General features: G+C 41.0%; 2 protein-coding genes across 2 annotated transcripts in view; one reads left to right on the forward strand and one right to left on the reverse strand.

The window, feature by feature from the left end:
- The window catches only part of frmd4a (FERM domain containing 4A), a 228,753-nt gene extending 226,788 nt beyond the window's left edge, over positions 1-1,965 (reverse strand). The window contains exon 1 of the mRNA XM_079567803.1: positions 1,248-1,965. Coding sequence (XP_079423929.1) covers positions 1,248-1,292 — 45 coding nt within the window. The 5' untranslated portion in view covers positions 1,293-1,965. The remainder of the gene's footprint in view (positions 1-1,247) is intronic.
- A 9,954-nt stretch (positions 1,966-11,919) lies between these two features.
- LOC306971344 (receptor-interacting serine/threonine-protein kinase 3-like) lies at positions 11,920-18,231 on the forward strand (the record flags this gene model as incomplete). The annotated part of the gene is made up of 9 exons (XM_079567584.1): positions 11,920-12,117; positions 13,271-13,565; positions 15,568-15,716; positions 16,381-16,430; positions 16,521-16,676; positions 16,754-16,836; positions 16,935-16,989; positions 17,071-17,205; positions 17,987-18,231. The coding sequence occupies exons 1-9, from the start codon at positions 11,963-11,965 to the stop codon at positions 18,229-18,231; spliced, it is 1,323 nt and encodes a 440-aa protein (XP_079423710.1). The 5' UTR covers positions 11,920-11,962.
- Positions 18,232-20,561: the final 2,330 nt, after the last annotated feature.

A 20,561-nucleotide genomic window follows, 5' to 3' on the forward strand; every position in this document is an offset into this window, starting at 1 on the left:
TCTGATTTGAAAATGACTGACAGTCATTGAGTTAATAAAGTCTAGAACCAAATTCACTCATTTAATAAAACTGTCCCCTGCTGATAAGGAGTAAATCCGTTCATTCCCCGACACAAGCACCTTTTAAAGTGCTTTTATCAGGCGGCAGACGCAGACCAGAAGTTAATGCACTTTCTCATTATTTTGGTAGCCATTTGGACGTGTATTTAATTGAGAACATGGGTATAAATGAAAAAGAAATTGGATACAACGGCCGGCTTTTGTGAAGAAAGATTTGAGGCGAACTGAAAGAAATACAACAGAAAATGTCAGCAAAACTTGCAGTTGAATGTGTTTTGGGTCGATCTGTGTTATTTAAAAAAAAAAAAATACAGATGTAGAGTGAGTCTTCTGGAATCCAGTTCAATGTTTCTTAATAACAACATTTAAAGTCTTGATATTTGTGCTCCGCGAGAACTCTACTTGATGCCAACTATCTCAAACAAACATCGCCCCGTTTCTCTCCCTCACACAAGACAGTACACTGATCATGCATCAAGATAGAACTTTATCCTTCTTTTCTTTTTTCCAAACTTCTCCTCCTCTCTGCGGACATAAATCTCTCTCTGATCTCTCCCCCGCCTGGCTCTGTCTTCATCACTTACCCCCGAGTCTGCCCTGTCCATCAATCCTGTCGCCTCTCCTTCACCCTGCTCATTTCACCGCCGCCTCTCCCTCGAGCGGAGTGCATGGCCTTTATCGCCATAGTAACAGACAGCCATGACAGGTGGGGATAGCAGGTAGTGCGGTCATGCATGTACCCCCCCCCCCCCCCCCCCTCCTCACACACACACACGCCCCTTGGGACTGCAGAATGCCCACAGTATGGAATGAGAATGAGTGTTGTTCCAGGTCACGTATGACTAGCGTTATTCCAAAACCAGAGCTGTGTGACTGCTCTGCGATCTATGGACTCAATCTGTTTCCCCGTCATCCACGTTCAAGACTTGTTTCCGAAAGTCCCCAATGTGCAGCCGCAAAGAGATCGCTGTCTTTCTCGAAAGCTCGTACAAAGTTGTGAAATAGCCACGACGGCATCACCCAAGGAACATAGCCGCAGTGTTCTACGGCGAGAGAGTCTGACCCGCCGAATTTTCAGGGTTTCGTAGTAAAAAGGGGGAGGAGCTTCGCAAAGCTCCAAAGCAGAAATAATGCAGGGAGAATGAAAAGATTTTAGGAGGAAAAAGCATGTCATTTCTGTGCCTTACCATGAGCAGGCAGACTGCCGATTCTGGAATAAGTTGGACGGCCATGGCGGGATCTCTCCGTTATTGTCTCCCGTACACCTTGATCTTGTTGCTGTCCGGCAATTTGTTCCCCCCGAAATCCCGATAAGTCCTTTTTCTTTCACGCTATCCCTTTATATTTCCTTTTTTCTTTTTCTTTTTTCCAAACACCTCAGATAAGTCTCTAATCGCAACTCCGCTGTTTCGAGTACGCTCGCCAATCTCTGATCTTTCTTCACTCCTGTAGCGAATGCTCCCACTTTATCAATGCCGCTCTATCCCCGATATCTAAGCCTGCACTTTGGACGCGCCGTGCTGAGCGGACCCCCTCCTCCTCCTCTTCTTCTTCTTCTCGGCTTCCTTCCCCGGTGCCGTCTTGCGTCTCCGGTCGCAGCCAGTCAATGCGTTCATCCCACTACAAAGCACATCGGCGCACGTGGGTCGCTCATTGAGCTTCGGTCCCGGAGGCGTCTGCTGCTGCTGCTGCTGGTGACATTATGTGCCTCGCATCAGTTAATGGAATGGTCCCCCCCCGTCTTGGAGAAACGGATGAGCCTGTTACCTTTGCGTCAGGGCTAATGGGGGTGTCCTTTTGCGTGAGACAAAAGACAAAATGCAAAGGGTAAAAGGGTAGAGATTGGAGAGAGATGGGAAGAGAGGAGAGTAGAGGAGAGGGGGAGAGCGGGTGCCGGCGGCTGGAGAGACTGGGTGCGTAAAAAAAAAGGCAGGTGGGTGGGGAAGAGGGAGGGGAGACAGTGATGGAGAGTGCAAGGGGAGGGGGGGACTAAAGCAGACCGCGCCTATTCGATGGCAAAGGCATGAGCCCAGACCGGCACATGCAATGGAAGGGGAATTAGGGGTGTAATGCGAAGCTGCAGTGAGACCAGCCTTCTCGGAAATGCCTGTTCACAAGAGAAATCCAACCAATCTGGCACAGTATCACAAACATTCATAAAGGCTCACAATTCAATAGTCTTAGGGTGTTCTTGTTTTGGCTCTTTAAAGGAACAGGCCACCGTTTTTTCCATACCTGAGCGTAGACGAGTTGATGCGTACCTGTCTGGTCTCTGTGCCCGTGGAAGAGCGTGGTAGCTTCTAACCTCACCCCAGTTTGGAGCTATAGGAAGACATTTGGAGAGGCCAAATGTTAACAACATCTTTGGTTTCGTTTTGCCTGACTGAGGGCGCACACAAAGAACAGACAGGCACGCATCAACTCGTCTAAGCTCAGGTAAGAACATATCTCAGTATGGAAAAACGGTGGCCTGTTCATTTAAGAATCCAAGTTTGTCGATCATTTCACACATCGATGTTTATTTTGTACTTATAGAGACAGAACCCGCTCAATGACATTGCTCGACTATACTGCATACATTCGGCAAAAACTATGGTCTAAAACTAATTCCGCTGCAGTTTTGACTGAAATGTTACACACTCTTTTGCTCAGAAGTTTCCCGCTGTGTCCAATTTCCCCTCATTCCATTGGCTGATTGAATGTTTACAAATCTTACAGAATGAGATATGCCAAGACTTTATGCATTTGTGGAATTAAATATCTAGCCCTCATTGAAATGGTATTACAAAGCGTTACATTTGACTTGCTGCCGCCTTAGGAAAGAAAATGACTGATATTTCCCTGCTGTAGGACTATTCCTAATGTTTTTTCATGGTTTTTATCAGTAGCTCATGCTCAAAGACTTTTGGGTAGTAAGCTTATGTTTTACTTATAAGTCTGTCTGAATAATAGATCTGTACCATAAGACTACATTTTGTATGAATGTTTTTTGGATTTGTCTGCTCTGTGAACATTCCTTCGTATTCGACACCTTTTGAAGATGCCTCACATGACAGCACAGCCCAGAGCTATGTTTGTGGACTAAATGATGTGTTCCAATCCATGACGTCTCCTGTGAGTGAAGAGTCTGTGGTATTTCACTGCTTTCGAATTTAATGTTGATAGTGATGAACAGATGATAACTCAAAGTATGCGTCACAAACTTTCAGAACTGTATCACACTATATCACACAGTGTTAGCAGGTCACACTGCATAGGTGCTATCTAGTGGTGGAAAAGCACCACTCAACAGTGACTGAGTGTATTTATTCTCATTCACAAATGTGAACCAAATCATCATGAATGAGCTGTTTAAAGCCACACCGTAGAATTTTACGAGGGGGTGTTATGCTTTTTTCAATCACATAGCACCAGTCTATAGCACAAAACCTTCTGTTGGTCTGTAAATGCAGTAAATTAGAATAACTGCCTTGTATAAAATTGCTCTCTCAAAATGGCTGTAGCGAATGTCTTGAAATAGGCCTCTGTCTCTTTAAGAACCTCTGACCCTTTCCGACACGCCCCATCCACACGCTGTCTGTGGCATCAGTGGGGAGGGGGTTCTGCTGAGGAGCAGTGGTTGGTTACTCGGCTGGTGATGAAAGCTCGGAGGCGTCTCAGGGAGGTGGGGGCGTTCCTAGGAGGACTCAGGCGAACCTATCCTTAAAATGGCTGCCATCTGAGTTTTTACAGATTACTCAAAAATACGTGAATGTGCCAAGGCAACACTTGGAATGACATAATAACATGATGTAACGCTTGAAAAAGTCGATTTTGCGTAATACCCCCCCCCCCCCCCCCCTTTAATTGAAATACAAGCTTTTATTTTATGACAGATATTTTCAGTATTGAAAAATACCTCAAACAAACATGTGATTTTGCTGTGAGCGGCTCAGCTCTCCTAAGAGATGACATAACTTTACCGGGAGTGGGTACGTCTCCAGCTCGTTTCCATGGAGATCTTGACTAAAGTCAGCAGAATTTATTTAGAATGTAGGTTAGGTTCCCATCCAAATTCATTCTTTGATTTCTCACAGCAGTTATAGCATTTTCTGTGTGGAGCTGGTCATTAGAAGCATGTTTTGCACTGAAGGCAACAGTATAGTAGGGCTGCTCAATTATTGAAAAAATAATAATCACGATTATTTTTGTCATAATTGAAATCACAATTATTCAAACGATTATTTGTTGCCTTTAAAAAAAGTCTCTTTATTTTATTTATTATTCAAAACACTACACTACACTTTATGTTTTCTGGACAGTCATAAAAGTACAAATGATTTCAAGTACGCCTTGATTAAGGAGAGGTCCCTGTTTCACACCTGCCCCCTGCTGGCCAGCCCTCACACCTGCACAGGTAAACTAAGCAGTGCGGCCTAATGACATCATCACACAGCGCTGTTTGTTTTTATGTCAGACAAAAGCATGAGCCATGGCACGAGAAAAGCGAAGGGAAAATAATCCCAGCGGCTTGAAATAACGCCAGTCTGCTTTGCAAAAAACAAAATGGCCAAAGAAAAAAAAAAGAAAAAAAGAAAAAAATTAAAAAAATTAAAAAATATATAATTATTATTATCGATTTTTTGCGATTATGCTAATTTTGTAATCATTAACTCTTGTAAACGAAATCGAAATCGAATTTCGATTAATTGCACAGCCCTACAGTATAGTCCAAAATGTTTCACAGTGTACCTTTAACGTCAGAGAGTGATAATTCCGTAACTGCTCCGGATAATGAGAATAGAAACAAATGACTGAGAAGTATCAGTGATGCATCTCAAAATGTGGTCACTGACCAAGATTGAATAAAAAACCCTTCTGCTTGTGACGGTGTAGGCACTGTCACTGTCAAGTCAAACAACTGAACCACCCTCATCCCTCAAACTCACAACCTTCTAATCACAGACTGGGCGCTCTCCTTACAGAGCTACGTGAGCGGGAACCAAATGACAAAACAAATCTGTTATTGACTGAGCCGCACTCGGACATGAAAGAGAAAAAAAGAGATGGAAGCAACCTCCCTCTCTCTCGGTACAGCTACTTTTTTTGTTTGCCCTTTTTCTGCGAACTGCATGTGTGGTTTCTGTGATCCACATAGTTTGTCGATCGATGTGCACTGTCTCATATTAAATATAATGAAGCTAAACACAATGTGCTTAAAAGAGGGGGGATTCGTGAATAAAGTTAAAGACATCTTTATCACTACCTTACAGTTTATTTTTTTGGAAATGCAATATTGATCTAAAACAGCGGAAACAAAATATCCAGTAGTCTTTCTTCCTGGTCCTCTGAGCGAGCTATAATCCACACTCCCCCTCTTCTCTTGCCCCTCTTCGCTCTGAGTTTTTTCACTTCGGATTTAGCTTAGCAAGAGATGGAGAAGGGGATAGTATTTCCTGGATACGTTTGGAAGCTTTTTGGGAGCTTTTGCCTGGATGGGAAGAACGGCCACTGATGAAGATCAAACATTACTCCAATGTGCTTAGCCGCTCCAAACACGGCTCCAGGCATGGTTTTGATTACAGAACGTTGTTGTAACCATGGCCGTATCTACCATTGAGGTCACCGAGGTCCGGACCTCGGTAAAAATTTTAGCTTTTTTTTTTTTTTTTTACACATTGAATCCTGCGCAAATGAATGTTGTAAACACGCGCTTCAACAGGCGGAAGAGCCTCTAGTTCAGACGTGGATGAGCTTGTTCTGAACCTAAATGTGTCCACTCTGAAACCGGACCTCATGAGCCGCTTTGGACCCGAGTGCGTAAAACTCGGCGGAGGCGGAGGCGCGGCTGAGGCTGTGCGTCAGCCTCACTACAACAGCAGCGCATGAACCGCGCCAAAGTTTGATTGAGATGCAATTTCCATGCTCTCTGTCATAAAGAGAGAGGAGCCAGTGCGAGCGGCGTCACGGTGACCTCGATTTACAACAGGAGTTTTCCTCATTCTGATCTGAGGAGCGAGAGGAGAAGGAGAAGCGTCTGTGCCTCATCATCGCCTCCTCCTCTGCTGCTCACTTTGTTTCTGTCTCATGCAAAGATTGTCCTGCGTGTAAATGATCTTCGCTTTAATGAGAGCTTAAACCAGCGCATTCACCTTTGTAGCTCCAGTGGTTTGACACAGTGAGGGCGACGCAGAGGGGGCGGGGCCAGAGCGCAGAGTCTGATGTTCAGAATGAGCCAAAGCAAAACCCTCAGCTTTACCCATTCACACCCACAGCCTCGTTTTCAAAACAATTAAAAACGGACATTTTCATTTAATATGTTAGTATTTATTTAGGACAAGGCATTCTTATTGCCTCTCACTCAGGCGAGTAAAACTGTTTGGAAAACCTGCTTCACAGTAACAATGGATGAAATAGATGTTAAATAGATATTTTGTTTTGTGATATTCATCATGTCAAAGTAGGGGGTACGTGACTCGTCACCTAACACTTCAGGGGGTGCACGGCTGCACCCACTGCCCATGGGTCGACTGATGGAAGTGAGGCCAGTCTGCACCATCTGCATGTCCGACTACCATCCACTCACTCACACATTCACTCAGGCCTCCTGGTCCCAAACGGTGCAACAAAAAGCAATTTTTCAAAATGGCTAAAGTGTTTTTGATCACTTAAAATACAGGAAATTATATCTGAATCTTTAAAAAATTCCTGGGGGAGGACCCCCAGACCCCCAGGTTTAAAGAATTATCCGGACCTCACTGTTTTGTAAATCCTGGCTATGGCCCTGGTTGTAACGCTCTAAAAAATCAACTTTGCCAAATACCCTCCCTTTAAAATGCAGTACAATACCTTTTTACTGACACACAGCAATAATGTGCCCGGTCCTACCACAACTCTGCAGATGACGCTCAGATTTATGTGTCACTGATGGCAGGTGAACATGGGCCTGTAGATACACTCTGTCACTGCATCCAACCAGAGCCGGTGTTGGCCCTTCTGGGAATTCAAACAAAAATCCACAAGGGGGCCCTACAATACACATCCCATGGTTATTCGACGAAGAGCGCACCCATTTACGGTCAAAAACAGTTGCACTGTGGAGTAGTGCAGATCAGAAGTAGAACATAATGACCTCAATTCAGGCCCTGCCCCTCTGTGTGAGAACCACTAACCTTTTTAAAATGGTAAATAGCAAATGGTCATTCTCTCGCCTCTGGTCCCTGACCCAAAGTTTGGGAACCGCTGATTTAAAACTAACTGACACCTGCACCTGACGGTTATTTCTGTCTGACCAGTGAGAATTAGCCTGTGAGTAGCCCAATTTGTTTAAGACTGTGCAAATTCAGAGAACTAGAGTTACTGTAAGTAACTGTGCGTATGAGAACCGTGTGGATTCAACTAATCTCTGAGAAAATAGGCCTGTAACAACGCGTTCATTAATCAGTGTAACAACACCGTAGTTTGACTGAGATGCAGGGCCCTTGTGGCTGTTGGGGCCCTAAGCAACTTGCATAGTTTGCCTATAGGAAAAAACGGCTCTGCATCCAACAGATACCTTTATGGATAAACCTCAGATAAAACTGCGATGATAGTTTCTGGCCCATAGAAACAAAGAGAAAGCTCAAGTCTCTCTCTCTAAAACCAAAAAATCAGATAACAAATCTAGGAGTAATCATGGACTCAGACCTGAACTTAAACAGCCACATCAAAGCAATAACATCAGCAGCTTTTTACCATCTGAAAAACATCACTAAGATCAGAGGAATAGTGTCAAAACCAGACTTAGAGAGACTCATCCATGCATTTGTTTCAACCTGGTTATACTACTGTAACGGCTGCTCACTGTCAGAGCTGCAGAACATCTAGAATCGGGAAATACGACTATATTAGTCCAGTGCTCTGGTCTCTGCACTGGCTTCCTGTCGCTCAGAGAATAGAATTCAAACAAGTCTCTTCATGGTTTAGCACCAAAGTACATCTCTGACATGTTACAGCCGTATAAACCATCTCGGGTTCATACGGCTCATGGTCTCCTGGTGGTTTCCAGAGTCAGGACTAAACACGCTGAGGCTAAAGTTAAAATCTGGATCAGTCTTCATGAGGATGTGAGACAAGCCTCAATTACTCTGCGCACAACTTCAAATCATAACTACGCCGCCCAAGAAGTGACTTCCTGTTTCGCCTCAGCACGCCAAAATAAAAGCACCATCTTATTCATTGGTTCAGCTGTTCATTAGTTCAACTTTCTTTCTGCCAAACTATTTACAGACAATAGCGCTAGAAAAGCAAAAAAGACCCACATCCAGTCACAATTAGTGTGCAGGATCAAAGTAGAACACAAGGATGAGAAAAAAGCGTCCGCACACAATGCCTCAGACAATGCCCGAAACGTTACATCCGGGGGAAGTAATAAATACTTTTTGGGAGCTATACATTTGTGCGGACACTTTTTTCTCAAACTATTAACAGACAAAACACTTAAAATGTATGTATCGAATTATGTTCTTGTAATGTTGCAAGTACCTGCTGAACTAATCAATGAGACGAGCTGTGTGCTTTAATTTTGGTGTGCTGGGTCGAAACAGGAAGTCACTTCTTGGGCGGCGTTGTTATGATTTATGAAGTTATGCACAGAGTCAATTTGACAATGTTCAAATCCTGGCTGAAAACAGTTCTTTTCACCCGTGCATATGACACTGAAAGTATTTTATCTGCACTATCTGTAATTAATAACATTTTATATACTGTAGATGTTTTATGGATTGATTTGATCTGCTTCTTGTACTTTGATTACAAGAACAATCTCCTAAGGGAAACAGATGAAGTAACCTTACCTTGTTATTGGTAGTTGTCCCAACAAAGGCAGGACTTTGTTTGAGAAGCTTGTCGTCGTGGTTCTTGGACTGGGCTTCGGCCTGTTTGGGTAGAAGTGTTAAATTAAACCCTTGAGTTAAAGGCCTATGCCTAACCTTTTTGTTTACAAACAATGAAACGGGCAGCATGTACATTTTGAAATAGTGGTTGTTGTCCAAACTATTTCATAACTTTCCTAATGCATTTCGAACATGGGATGAGTTTATCAGCACAGTTCACAACCTTCAGGTTTTATTTTAATGCAAACAACTCGGTGCTTCTTTATGATCAATGTAAAGGATTGTCCTTTGCATGTCCGCTTTTACAAGATACAGGAAGACAAAACATATCTTTGTTCCACTAATGGGCAGAGGTTACTCAAGCAAGAGTAGTGCTACATTTAAATTATTTTATTCAAGAAGAAGTAAAAAGAGGTGGCCAAAATAATGACTAAGAGTAAGAATAAAAAAGTACTTGGAGAAAATTTTACTTGAGTAGTGGGAGTATTGAGTTCATGTTTCAGTAGTGAAACATAAACATATATATTTTACACGTCAAAATGAAGATTTTCCCCTCAAAGATTAAAGGGACTATAAAGAGTTTAAAAATGCTAAAAGAAAGTAAGTATTTTCATCCCCCTACATGTTTGAACAATGTCCTAATGTGTAGAATGAGCTCAGACCTGTGCACCACAACTGCCCCTAAATTCCCACACTCAAACAGGTTTTAATTCGGGTCCGAATTGCAGTCATGCACGAGCTTAATATAGAAGGTGCAGTTACACGTATGACCTGAGGTGGCAGAAGTGAGTATAAAATGGCTAACTTGCATCGAGCCCCTTTAACTTCAAGAAGTAAAAAAAAAAAAAAAACTTACAAAAGTACAGTTGCTTCAAAACGTTGTACATGAATAAATGTAACTGAGTACTACCCGCCTCTGCTAATGGGGGAAAAAAAGGTATAGGTATACGCCTTTAATGATAATATCGTGCCTCTTGCGTCTGGCTGCTTATTTCTGCTTTTTTGATAGGCCAGGAGTTATCATTATTATCAATCATTATTTGGAAAAAGCATGCTGCACTGGTTTAATACATTTTAAGGCCAACTCTAACGTAACATGTTTCACCAAATACTTTTGTCGCATCCAAATACTTTCTGCTGCCTGTTGCTCCTGTGGATCCCACAGCGTGAGTGTCAGGTTGCAGCCTGAGGCTGAGGCGTGTGTAAAGCCCGCCCCTTCACTGTACTCACCTCTGCTCTGTTAGTGTGGGTGTTAGAGGAACAAACACAGAGCACGAGCAGTCAGTCCCCTCTTCTGCTCGGACCATCCTCTAAACTAGCTTCTCATCGCGCGCGGACAGTAAAAGAAGAGACAGTTGAAAACAGGAAGTAACAGGAAGCATAATAATAACAGCAGTTTACGGTACGTGTGATACACCTGTATTACTCTCTTACAACTGTATTACTCTCTTACAACTGTATTACTCTCTTACAACTAGAAGGGAACACGATATGTTTGTTTGGCTCGTGCTGAAGGCTCGCGCTGAAGGCTCGTGGCAGCTTCAGCTTCGGTCTCACTCGCTGAGCTCGCGCCACTTTGTTATTACGGAGTTTGAAGATAACTTTTCTATTCAGGCCATGACGTTATGTTGTCTTAATGTATGAACAAGTTTCTATCAAGATGCACATAGCCTATGTAAGCAGTCTGTGTAACACTCTTCATCAGCTCCAGCGGCTTTAAGATTTGTATTGTTATTTACACTAACAGACTACTTTATTTCGTGATTTTCTTTTTCTTTACTTAGTTAGTTTCACTTTTATATAGGCTAACTATCTGTGCGTTTTCTAACGTCCATGTTTGACCATATACTATTTATTAAAAAAAATATCCTGGTGGGATAAAGTTGAACTCTGCCCCTAAAAGTCTGACGTTTATAAATGATAAATCTGCATAAAATACCAGAGTGTTGTGGCTGTATTTTAACCTTAGCTGAAGAATATCAACAGAGCCATCTTTAGCGTGTCCGCCTCTTGAGTCACACAGGAAAAGTACTTTGCCAATGTCGGTTTCGTTTCCAAACTTTTATTTTCTCTGTCTAATCCTGGCAGAGTCCAACAAGACGTCAGTGCGTCATCCTTTTAACTATATTCTTTTCTTTTTTTTCCTAATAACCGTTAACCTGGCTTGCTTAAAACCACAACTGCTCAAATAAATGAATAAAATAAAGACTTACCAGTGCTGGTATATGCTTGGAATAAATAAATAAAGGCAGGCTATATAGGGTCTATATTCAGGTTATAGTATATTCGTTTCGAAAAACATTTACATATACTTTTGTTGTATTGCTGTTCACAAATGTAAAAGACATAATTTTTTTCTATTCATCAATATTATTTCATATGCAGAGAGTATGACCATATAATGTTTTGAAAGTTTCAGTTTGGTCTTGAATAGTGTACGTTACTTTCTCCAATCCATTTTTGAGAAGTATTTTCCAGGACTGTAAAATCTGTGTCATATTTTTGTAATTTGTTTAATAGCTGTTATTCTCATAAACAGTGGGATGTCTAAACTTCAAATTTTATCCATGACGTCCAGTAGGTTTTTTCTCTCCAAATCGCCTCTTATGTGCAGTAGTGTTTTTATTGCATGTTTTACTTTATCCTAGAGGCACTTGAAACACAAACTTGCAGGGGCTGCCCCCTCCCCTAATGAACCGGTCTCCAGTGAACCTCAAAGCCCCTGTGTATATCATATCTTATAAAAAAAAATATGAATTCTTATTTAATCATCTGCTTTTATTAGGACTCCAACATCACCACTGTCTCTGATTTTTTTAAATTCAATAAAATGTCCGTCCCTCTTACATTACTCTCAATTAGAATCTGGCCTGTCAGACAGTGAGAAGTGGCCATGGCTAAATACATTGTTGGTAAAATGAAAATCTACTAGATACTTTCTGGCTTGTGTGATGGCATGGCTATGTTCTCCTGATATTTTTTTGTAGGTTTGAAGAGTACTTTTGTCAGATGAAGTAGAACCTGGCTGCCTGTCCAGCTCAAGGTGAGAGATGGCGCACCCTCCCCGGGATAAGGCCGAGGTTCGGAAGGAGAGTCTGGGGGACATGTGTGAGGTGGGCAGCGGAGGGTTCGGACGGGTGTACAAGGCCAGGCACCTGGACTGGGGCTTCGACGTGGCCGTCAAAATACTCAAGGAAGACGCCAGGTAAACAGTGTAACTCATCGCCAATCCCTCCTGTAATTGTTCTTCAGCTTCGCTTCATCAACGTCAGTGTGTAAGAGGAGTTAGAGGAATGTTTTTATTTGCTCTCTATTAAAGATGCAAAGGTTTGTGTTACTAAATGATGTCTGGTATTATAGTATTGGAAAGTGTGGTCTGCTTTTATACAGGGACTTTCCGCAACACACCCACCAAGACAGGAAGGAAGCTGGGTGCCAGCAGGTTACAGCTCAAGAATCAAGAAACCATCATCCACCTGTTTTATCACTGCACTTACAGTCAAAACATATGGTCACATATACAACAACTTATCCAGAACAAACCTGGCTACATGATCAGCCTCAGGAGAGTGACTTCATGTTTTATTTCAATAATCCAAATATTCCCAAAGACCTTTCCCTTCTGATTCAAACTATTATCCACCTGGCAAAATATCATATTCAGAAAACTAAATGGCACAAACAAAGCCAAATGGATTTCATTTCATAAACAAATTCAATCAGTATCTGATGGCTAATCATAAAGCCATCAAAGTCCATACTGCATCCTGCAAATACCATATGTTACCACAGTAAATGTTGTATCTTTATGTCATCCTGTATTCTAATGCCTTGTCTTGGTTCTCAAGCTTTTTTGCGCTGTGATAGTCTGTGTACCCTGTACCTCAAGGACGTCTAGGTTTCTTTAGAAAGCCATCTCTTTAAAGCTCTATTTGTAAGTAAAAAGACACCTACAATTTTTTTTGCAAAATATTGCTTTTCCTATCAAAATAACGTTCAGTTTCTCCTATTTTCCAATATCAAATAGTTCCAAGTACCCTCTGCTGGGTCCTCGGGTACCCTGAGGGGTCCCCGTGCTCCGGTTGGGATACACTGGTTTAAAATAAAGTCAGCTGCAGTTCTCACTGAAATTTTACACCCTCTTTTGCTCAAAAGTTTCCCGTTGTGTCCAGTTTAGTTTTGAATATGAAAAGGGGAAACCCCTCTCGCACCATTTTTTGCATTTGCAGCATTAAACATGTATCATATAGGCATTATAAAGCATCACACTTGACTTGCTGCAACCCTGGTCCAAATGTTACTGAATATGTGCATCTTATAGGATTTACTAACAGACTTGTCTTTATTTTTCCATCCAGCCACTACACGTTCAATGAGGTCAGCTTCATGGATCTAGCTTCCTGTGACTTTGTGCTGAGAGTGTACGGAGTCTACAAGGGCCCTTCAGGGGAAAGAGGGCTGGTCACAGACTACATGAGGAGGGGGTCTATCGAGTCACTTCAGACACAACTGTCCGGGCCCCCGCCCTGGCCCCTGGCGTTTCGACTGGCACACCAAACTGCTCTGGCTATGAATTTCCTCCACCACAAGAACATCGTGCACCTGGACCTAAAGCCAAATAACATTCTTCTGAACGATGAGCTCAACGCTAGAGTAAGTGGTTTAAACAAATAGGACCCTGCTTCACTTTGTGTCACAGCGTTTCATTATGCTTATGCACCTGCTTTTGGGCACAACAATGATCTTTTTTTCACGAAAAACAAAGATCTTTGTGTCCGTTTTGTTGGAGCACGCTCTGTTGGCATCCGGGGGAATTAATCATACATGCATTTTAAGTGCAGATGACCCTTGATCAGGTGAAGAAATGACCAAACAGCAATAATGTAAAACGTTTAGTTAAGAGCACACATTCTAAAATACTTCCTTTACTAAAACACATTTCATAATGTATACTTTTTACTTTTGCTTCACTAGAGCCTGTGTCTGTACTTTCTGTCTACGTTTTTGAGCTGGACTAAAAGTCAAAGTACTTTGAATAGTGTTTTATGCACATTCTTTGTTGCAGTGGCCTCTGTGCAGTCTGAAAGTACCAGCAGCACATTCAGTACAAATCTTCATAGTACTGCAGAGTACTTTTACAAAAGTAAACAATTTAAGTGGTTCTTCCACCACTGAAACAGGATTTACCAAATTGCGAGAATGAAGTGAAATACCACTACAGGTGTGTGTTAAATATGGGAACAATGTTTTGAAAAAAAAAAAGATATTTCTTTTTAAAATCGATGGGGAGCACAGGCTAGAGGACAGTATTATTAAAATCTCTATTGACACAAAGTTCATGAATCTTATCTGACGGATCTGTCATAAATGATGTATGTGAACTGCCCCAAGTCGACCAAAAACATGTCCAGAGCAGTGATTTGTCAGCTAAAAGCGCATGGTGCTGACAACAGCTCTCATAACACATAAAATCACAGGGGCTTAAACTGTAGCAAATATGGATTCATTGACGAACTACCTAATGGCATGTTTATGTGTAAATAGATAGATTAAAATCACATTTCAGGCTCAAGCTCCAGCTCCCTCACTCCTGCTGTCCATCCGTGTGCTGTCCTCATACTCCATATCATCCAAATGACTAGTGCTGGTAGGGGGGGGGCTCATTTTAAAGCAATGACTGAGCTCTGAAAACGGGAAGTCTCTATCACTTTCGGTCCCGGAGATATCCTTTTTTTTTATCGGCCGATCGGTCGGGCTCTATTCATAATCTTGTATCCCCTGGGGTCAGATAACATCTCCTTGTGCCATATGTCTCGGTTTCACCACTATGTAGACACAAGCAGTGTGCGTTTTATTGTGAAATACAGTAACTGGACGCTCTCGTATTCCAAGGTTCAAGGTTCATCTTTATGTGGTTTCAGCATTGATTATTATTAATGAAACAACTCTAGCCTGTAAAGGTCCTCGCTCAGACACAGAGCAGGCCTCAGCTGCTGCTCAGTCGTACACGAAAAAACAAAAAAACTGAAATGTCTCTACTGTTTATAAACAGACAGAAACCTCTTAGCCCTAAGTTTAAGAACTGCCTCTGGTGTGATGTAAATGGAGACCATCTCAATTCATGCAAAAAAATGTGTGCATTTAGTCAACTATTAAAAAAAACGGTGAAAGGGGGGCAGCCCTAGAAGTCTCACCAATATACATCCTCTATTTTATTATATAGTTATTAGAGGTTTGTTATATATTTATTAGAGAACCGCTATATATTTTCAGCCGGCCGATATCTGGGGATTTTACAATATCGACTATCGGCCGATCTAGCGCCGAAAAAAAGCTGATATATCCGGGACCGAAAATGAAAGCGACTTCCTGTGTTTTGCAGAGGAAAGAGCAGTCAGGGCTTTAAAACAAGTCCTCCCTCTCACAAGATAGTAACAAATAAAAGTAATAAAATAATATCGGCCACTGCTGGAGCGGCCAAGTATTGTTTTTTTACAGGAATATACACCAGACATTTGGAAAAATTGGCCAAATATATATCGGCCGGGCATTTCGGCATCGGTCAAATAACATCACAAAATATCGGCACCAGCCTTAGAAAAACCCATATTGGTCAGCCTCTAATATTTATTATATTTTTTGTGTCTGTGTGTAGCTGGCGGACTTTGGCTTGTCCACAGTGTCCAGAAGTGTTGTGGGGGACAATAGAAACTCCCACACTGGACCTCAGGGCACATTCAAGTACATGCCTCCAGAAGCCTTCGAGCTGTCGTACAACCCAGTGCGGGCCTTTGACATCTACAGGTACCAAACATTCCTTTCATTCTACATTTAAAACCCGGCGTACACGCTCTTGTCAGGGAAAAAAGACATGGTTTAGTCCCTCTTGAACCCAGTACTACAAAGCTGGTTGAACTCACCCTGGATAAGTCTGTGTTACTCGGGTAGATAAGCTCAGACATGAGCGACTCTGGATAATGGGTACCATGTTATCAGTTACCCATGGGTTTCCCTGTAGAGCTGTGAACAGATGGAGTCGGCGCCAAGTGGCCAATAACAGTGAGCGACTCCACGCAGACAGTTCATCTGAATATCACAGTTCATCACTAAACTCATGACAAATGTATCATACAGCAATAAAACATCAACTAAGTCTGAACCCACTTCTCCCCCACATCAGTGGTGGTGGCGTATATGGAGGCTTTTTTCCCCTCCGTACATAAAGTTTGGGTTTTGCTCGTACGTATTATAATAGGCAGAGTCTTTTAGGTTTTTAAATGAGACCCCTGGTATTTACTCATTTCATGTGGAAAGTGACAACTGGAGGCTAGATTTATGCACATACAATGTGATTTTGCAAAAATAAATAAATAGCTGAATTCATTAAAAATAGTTACATTTTATTTTACAAATGGGACTAAATCTAGAATTGAATTTGTATTCAAATGTAACCATTTGACGGTTTCAGCTTCGGTATCCTTCTCTGGTCTATCTTCTCTGGAAAAGAACCATACCCAGGTAAATGGTGATGCAATATTGATCAAATGTTTACTGATTTCATGTATACTGATTTTGTGACTCATCAACATTGTTTTTGTATCTCTAAAGGGAAAGGGTATTCTATAGTAGAACTTAGGATTACTCAAGGAGACCGCCCTGACTGTAAAGACCTCCTCAGTCTTAAAGTCGACGGAATAAGAGACTTGGTTGATCTCATGAGGAGATGCTGGGAGGGAGACCCAGATAAAAGGCCCTTGTTTAAAGGTAGAGCTCACACAAAACATTAAACTTTACGGCCGTCATCCTCGAGCTGATTAAACCTGTTGAATATTTACTCACAGACATCCTCAAAACAACTGAGCGGCTGTTCTCCAGACACAGTGACAACATTCGACGGGCAGTAGATGAAGTCTTGACAAAACTGGTATTCTTTTCATTTTTATGAACTTCAAATATAACTTCCACCAACTTCTCTTTCATCTTGTTTATGATTTAATCATTCATTCATTACTTTCTGTGTAGGATCGATCAGTTCAGGCACAACCAGATAATCCTGAGCCACTGAATGAGCACCATGGTAATTACTGCCCTACTCACACCTTTGCATGAATGTTGTAGCATTTTTATCTATATTTTGTTTTTATTTCAGTTTCAATAGGATCAGGGCAAAATGATGTTGTGGACCATGGACCCGTCACAGAAGTCAGTCCAGTTAGTAATGTTGTTTCAGCTGGAATGTCATCAGTGTCTTCAGGCAGTGGCTCCAGTAAAACACTGACCAGGAAAGAAAAAGGTAATAACTGTCTAACAGTATAATCTCAACACGCCGCACAAATCATCCAGTATCATGTGTCTTTTAGTATTACTGTAAGCAATACCAAAAGAGATCAAGGAATCATTTTACGATCCAAATTCATTTGTTTTGTAGAGTTAATGTAAAATTCATAGCACATTTATTCTTTAATAATGGTGAATTTCAGTCTGTTCATTACATATCTGCCAGCAAGTATGTGTTATCAAAGAAAGAATAGGTGGCCAATATAACTCTATGGGAGAAATACAGTTTTTGTAAGAAATCTCCAAAACAAAAAGGAACAATTGATTTTCCTCATCCGTATTTGATCGTGAGTGGATTCAGAAACCTGATATTATTTTTATGTCTGAAAGTTGTTTCTATTGGCCAACATCACACTCATGTTTTCAAATATTGTCACCCCTTTTGGACGCCTTTATGAGAAAGTCATTGAACATTGGTTTATATGTGCGGACAGAGGAGACAATGACCTTTGAAACAGGTTTTGTTTCATGTGGATTCTCCTAATAATGACTGAGATATTAACCAAAAACAAAGACAAAAAAAAACTCAGCAATTCGCCAGTTACCACAGTTACTGCCATGGAATTTTCAGTTGGGCTTTGAATAATTCCAATTAGCAAAGTGCTTATTGAGACGCCCTATAATAGACAGTAGTTGAATCTCCTGTTCATCTCTTACTACTTGAACATTATCATAGAAATCCTCCGTTTTCATCCCTAAACTATATCATTTTATTTTATTTATTTATTTTTCCGTAGCCAAATTTGTTGATCGCCACAAGCCCACGCTCATCCAGAAGGTTGTTCACGCCGTCGCCATAGCAGAAGAGCTCGGAGACATGGTTCACAGTGAAACCTACAGCAGACTCATTCAACCCAATGTGACGGCTCAAAAACAAGTCCGAGTGCTGTATGACGAGACGTTACGGCCAGGCGGCGAACGAGTGAAAGCAGCCTTTTACGACGCCTTGAAGAAACACCAGCCTTTTCTACTGGAGCTATAGGTACAAACCTGATCAAAATGTCCATATCTGTTCACTTCATTGATTTCAATTCATCCATTTCATTGGCCGCTACACTTTTTGTCAACGTTATGTTTTTGCTCGCTAAAAGAGAACAAAAAGCACTTTACAGTCATAATAGTCCTTCAAATGTTCACTGGGCACATGACGGTCTATTTGAACCGCCTGCAGCATCGCACCCTCTACTGGTGGTGTTTGCAACTACATGTTATCATGTCTGAAGCGCTAGGGTATTTTCGAGACAATTTTTGAGTGAGATTAAAAGATATCACAGTCTTGAAACCAAAACTTTTTCAGATATAACTGTTCACTTACAAAACTAACAACTTGAACTTAAATAGTACTAAAATAAACATTAAACATTTTGAATTACATTTATAGACATGAACGCAATGAAGGAACTACTCTGACTTGAGTAAAATATTTGTTTTTGTCTTTGTTTTCTGCTTTTAAGTGGCGTCAGTAACTCTCCAGGAAGTTTATAAAAATGAAGTTTTTAGTTTTCTTTAAGCATAAGCTCTGCGCTGTAGCATCTTGATGCATATTTTTGATTTGACATACTCTGGCCAGTAGTCTCCAATATGGCGGCCACATCTACAGAAGTCTCGTGACTGAAAGGCATGAATTACTCAATCAAACTCTTTTTTTTGCTGTGCAGTAGTAGTATTTTTTCTTAATTTTTTCACAATTGGCCATTAATGTTTACTTATACTTTAGTAAAGATTTACTGTTAAATTTAATTTCAATACCCAAGGAAATTAAATCAACCACAAGAAAAGGCTGAATGTTGAATAAAAGTATTAAGTTTTACATTTCATTGACTGAAATGAGAAATAAATATTTGACTATCTTTAGGGGAAAAAAGAATTGGACTAAAACTGAATGAAAGTGTTACCAAAACGACCAGTAACATAACCAGATACATTTTCCAGGTAGTGAGTGCCAGCCACCACCAGGGGCCGCTCAAAAGCCAAACACTCAGATCACCAAAAGTATGCACGTTTTGCAATGGCTACTGAGAAAGACATTCACACTATCTGTCCATCTAACCAGTCTCGCGTCAGAGCAACTGGGAATTGCAACATCAATCCACAAACGACCCTGCAGATTATATTTATTTATTTCTTCTTTTTCAGAGAACTAGCTCCAAGGCAGTTCTACAGTCTACGGGTAACTCCAGAGCAGAGTGTTTTTAAAATGGAAATGATTTGAAATGCAGTTGGATATACCTCCCAGAAGACTGAGTCACAGGAAACTCCTTTTTCTCATCATTCGAAAGCACTGGACCTATACTTTTTTTAAAATCAAGATTTAGGTTTTAGGTTTTATAGTAACTTGCGTATTTTAACGTTTTTATAATTTTCACACACCTTGGTAGGCACAAAGCCGTGGTGGTGGTGGTCGTTGACTCCTTCATTATCTGTCAGGAGCAGTCAGTCAGTCACCTGCAGATGATAGTGTGTGGACGGCAGCCCAGGCAACAAACCTACTCCCCTCTGCTCCAATCAGATTATGCCTGTAACCTAATTAACAGAAGGACATGGACCCAAGCATAGGAAACTGTGTATTTTTATAGGTAAGCTTTTTAACCGCAAGAGGGAAGTCGGCCTGCCAAAGTATGTTGTATAGATGATTATGAAACTCAACTTTAGAGTTTAACTCTTGAAATATTTTTCAAGAAGAGCTAAAACATAATATTTGTTTTTTAATCAATAGTTTTAAAAACTGAAATAAAAGTGAAGTGAAAAACTTAATACTAAAATACTCCTAGTTACAGCACCATTATAAACACATTTCACCATGAATTTAATTCATTTACCTATTTAAATATAATTATCCATGTATAAATGCTAATTCAGGGCTGCACATTATGAGGATCAAAACAGCTTCATTTGTTAACTGTCTGAAACATTGAGATCAGAATGTCTTTGTGATATATTTTATTAAACCACAGATACAGACGGCATCGCTGGAATCGCTCATAAATGCTCTTGTTCGAAGCTGCCAGAGGGAAAGAACTATTCTTTCACCCATTACTCCATTACTTTAGCAAATACTGAATTAGGAATATATTTTTTTACTAAATAAAGATACAGATGCATGGAGAGGAGCAAAGTGGTTCAACAGCCCAGGAATACTCACATAATGGAGAATGCTAACCATAATTCTCACGTTAGCTACATGCTACCTGCTAACTCTAGCTTTGAGTGCCGGTTTTTCACCCTCTACTGGACAATTTGCTGTGTCAAAAATATCCACCAGGACCCGATTTTGGCTTGACTTTATTTGTGTGTTTATTTTTTATTTGTGTG

The sequence above is a fragment of the Gobius niger genome, assembly GCF_951799975.1.
Source record: "Gobius niger genome assembly, chromosome: 12".
Taxonomy (NCBI): Eukaryota; Metazoa; Chordata; class Actinopteri; order Gobiiformes; family Gobiidae; genus Gobius; species Gobius niger.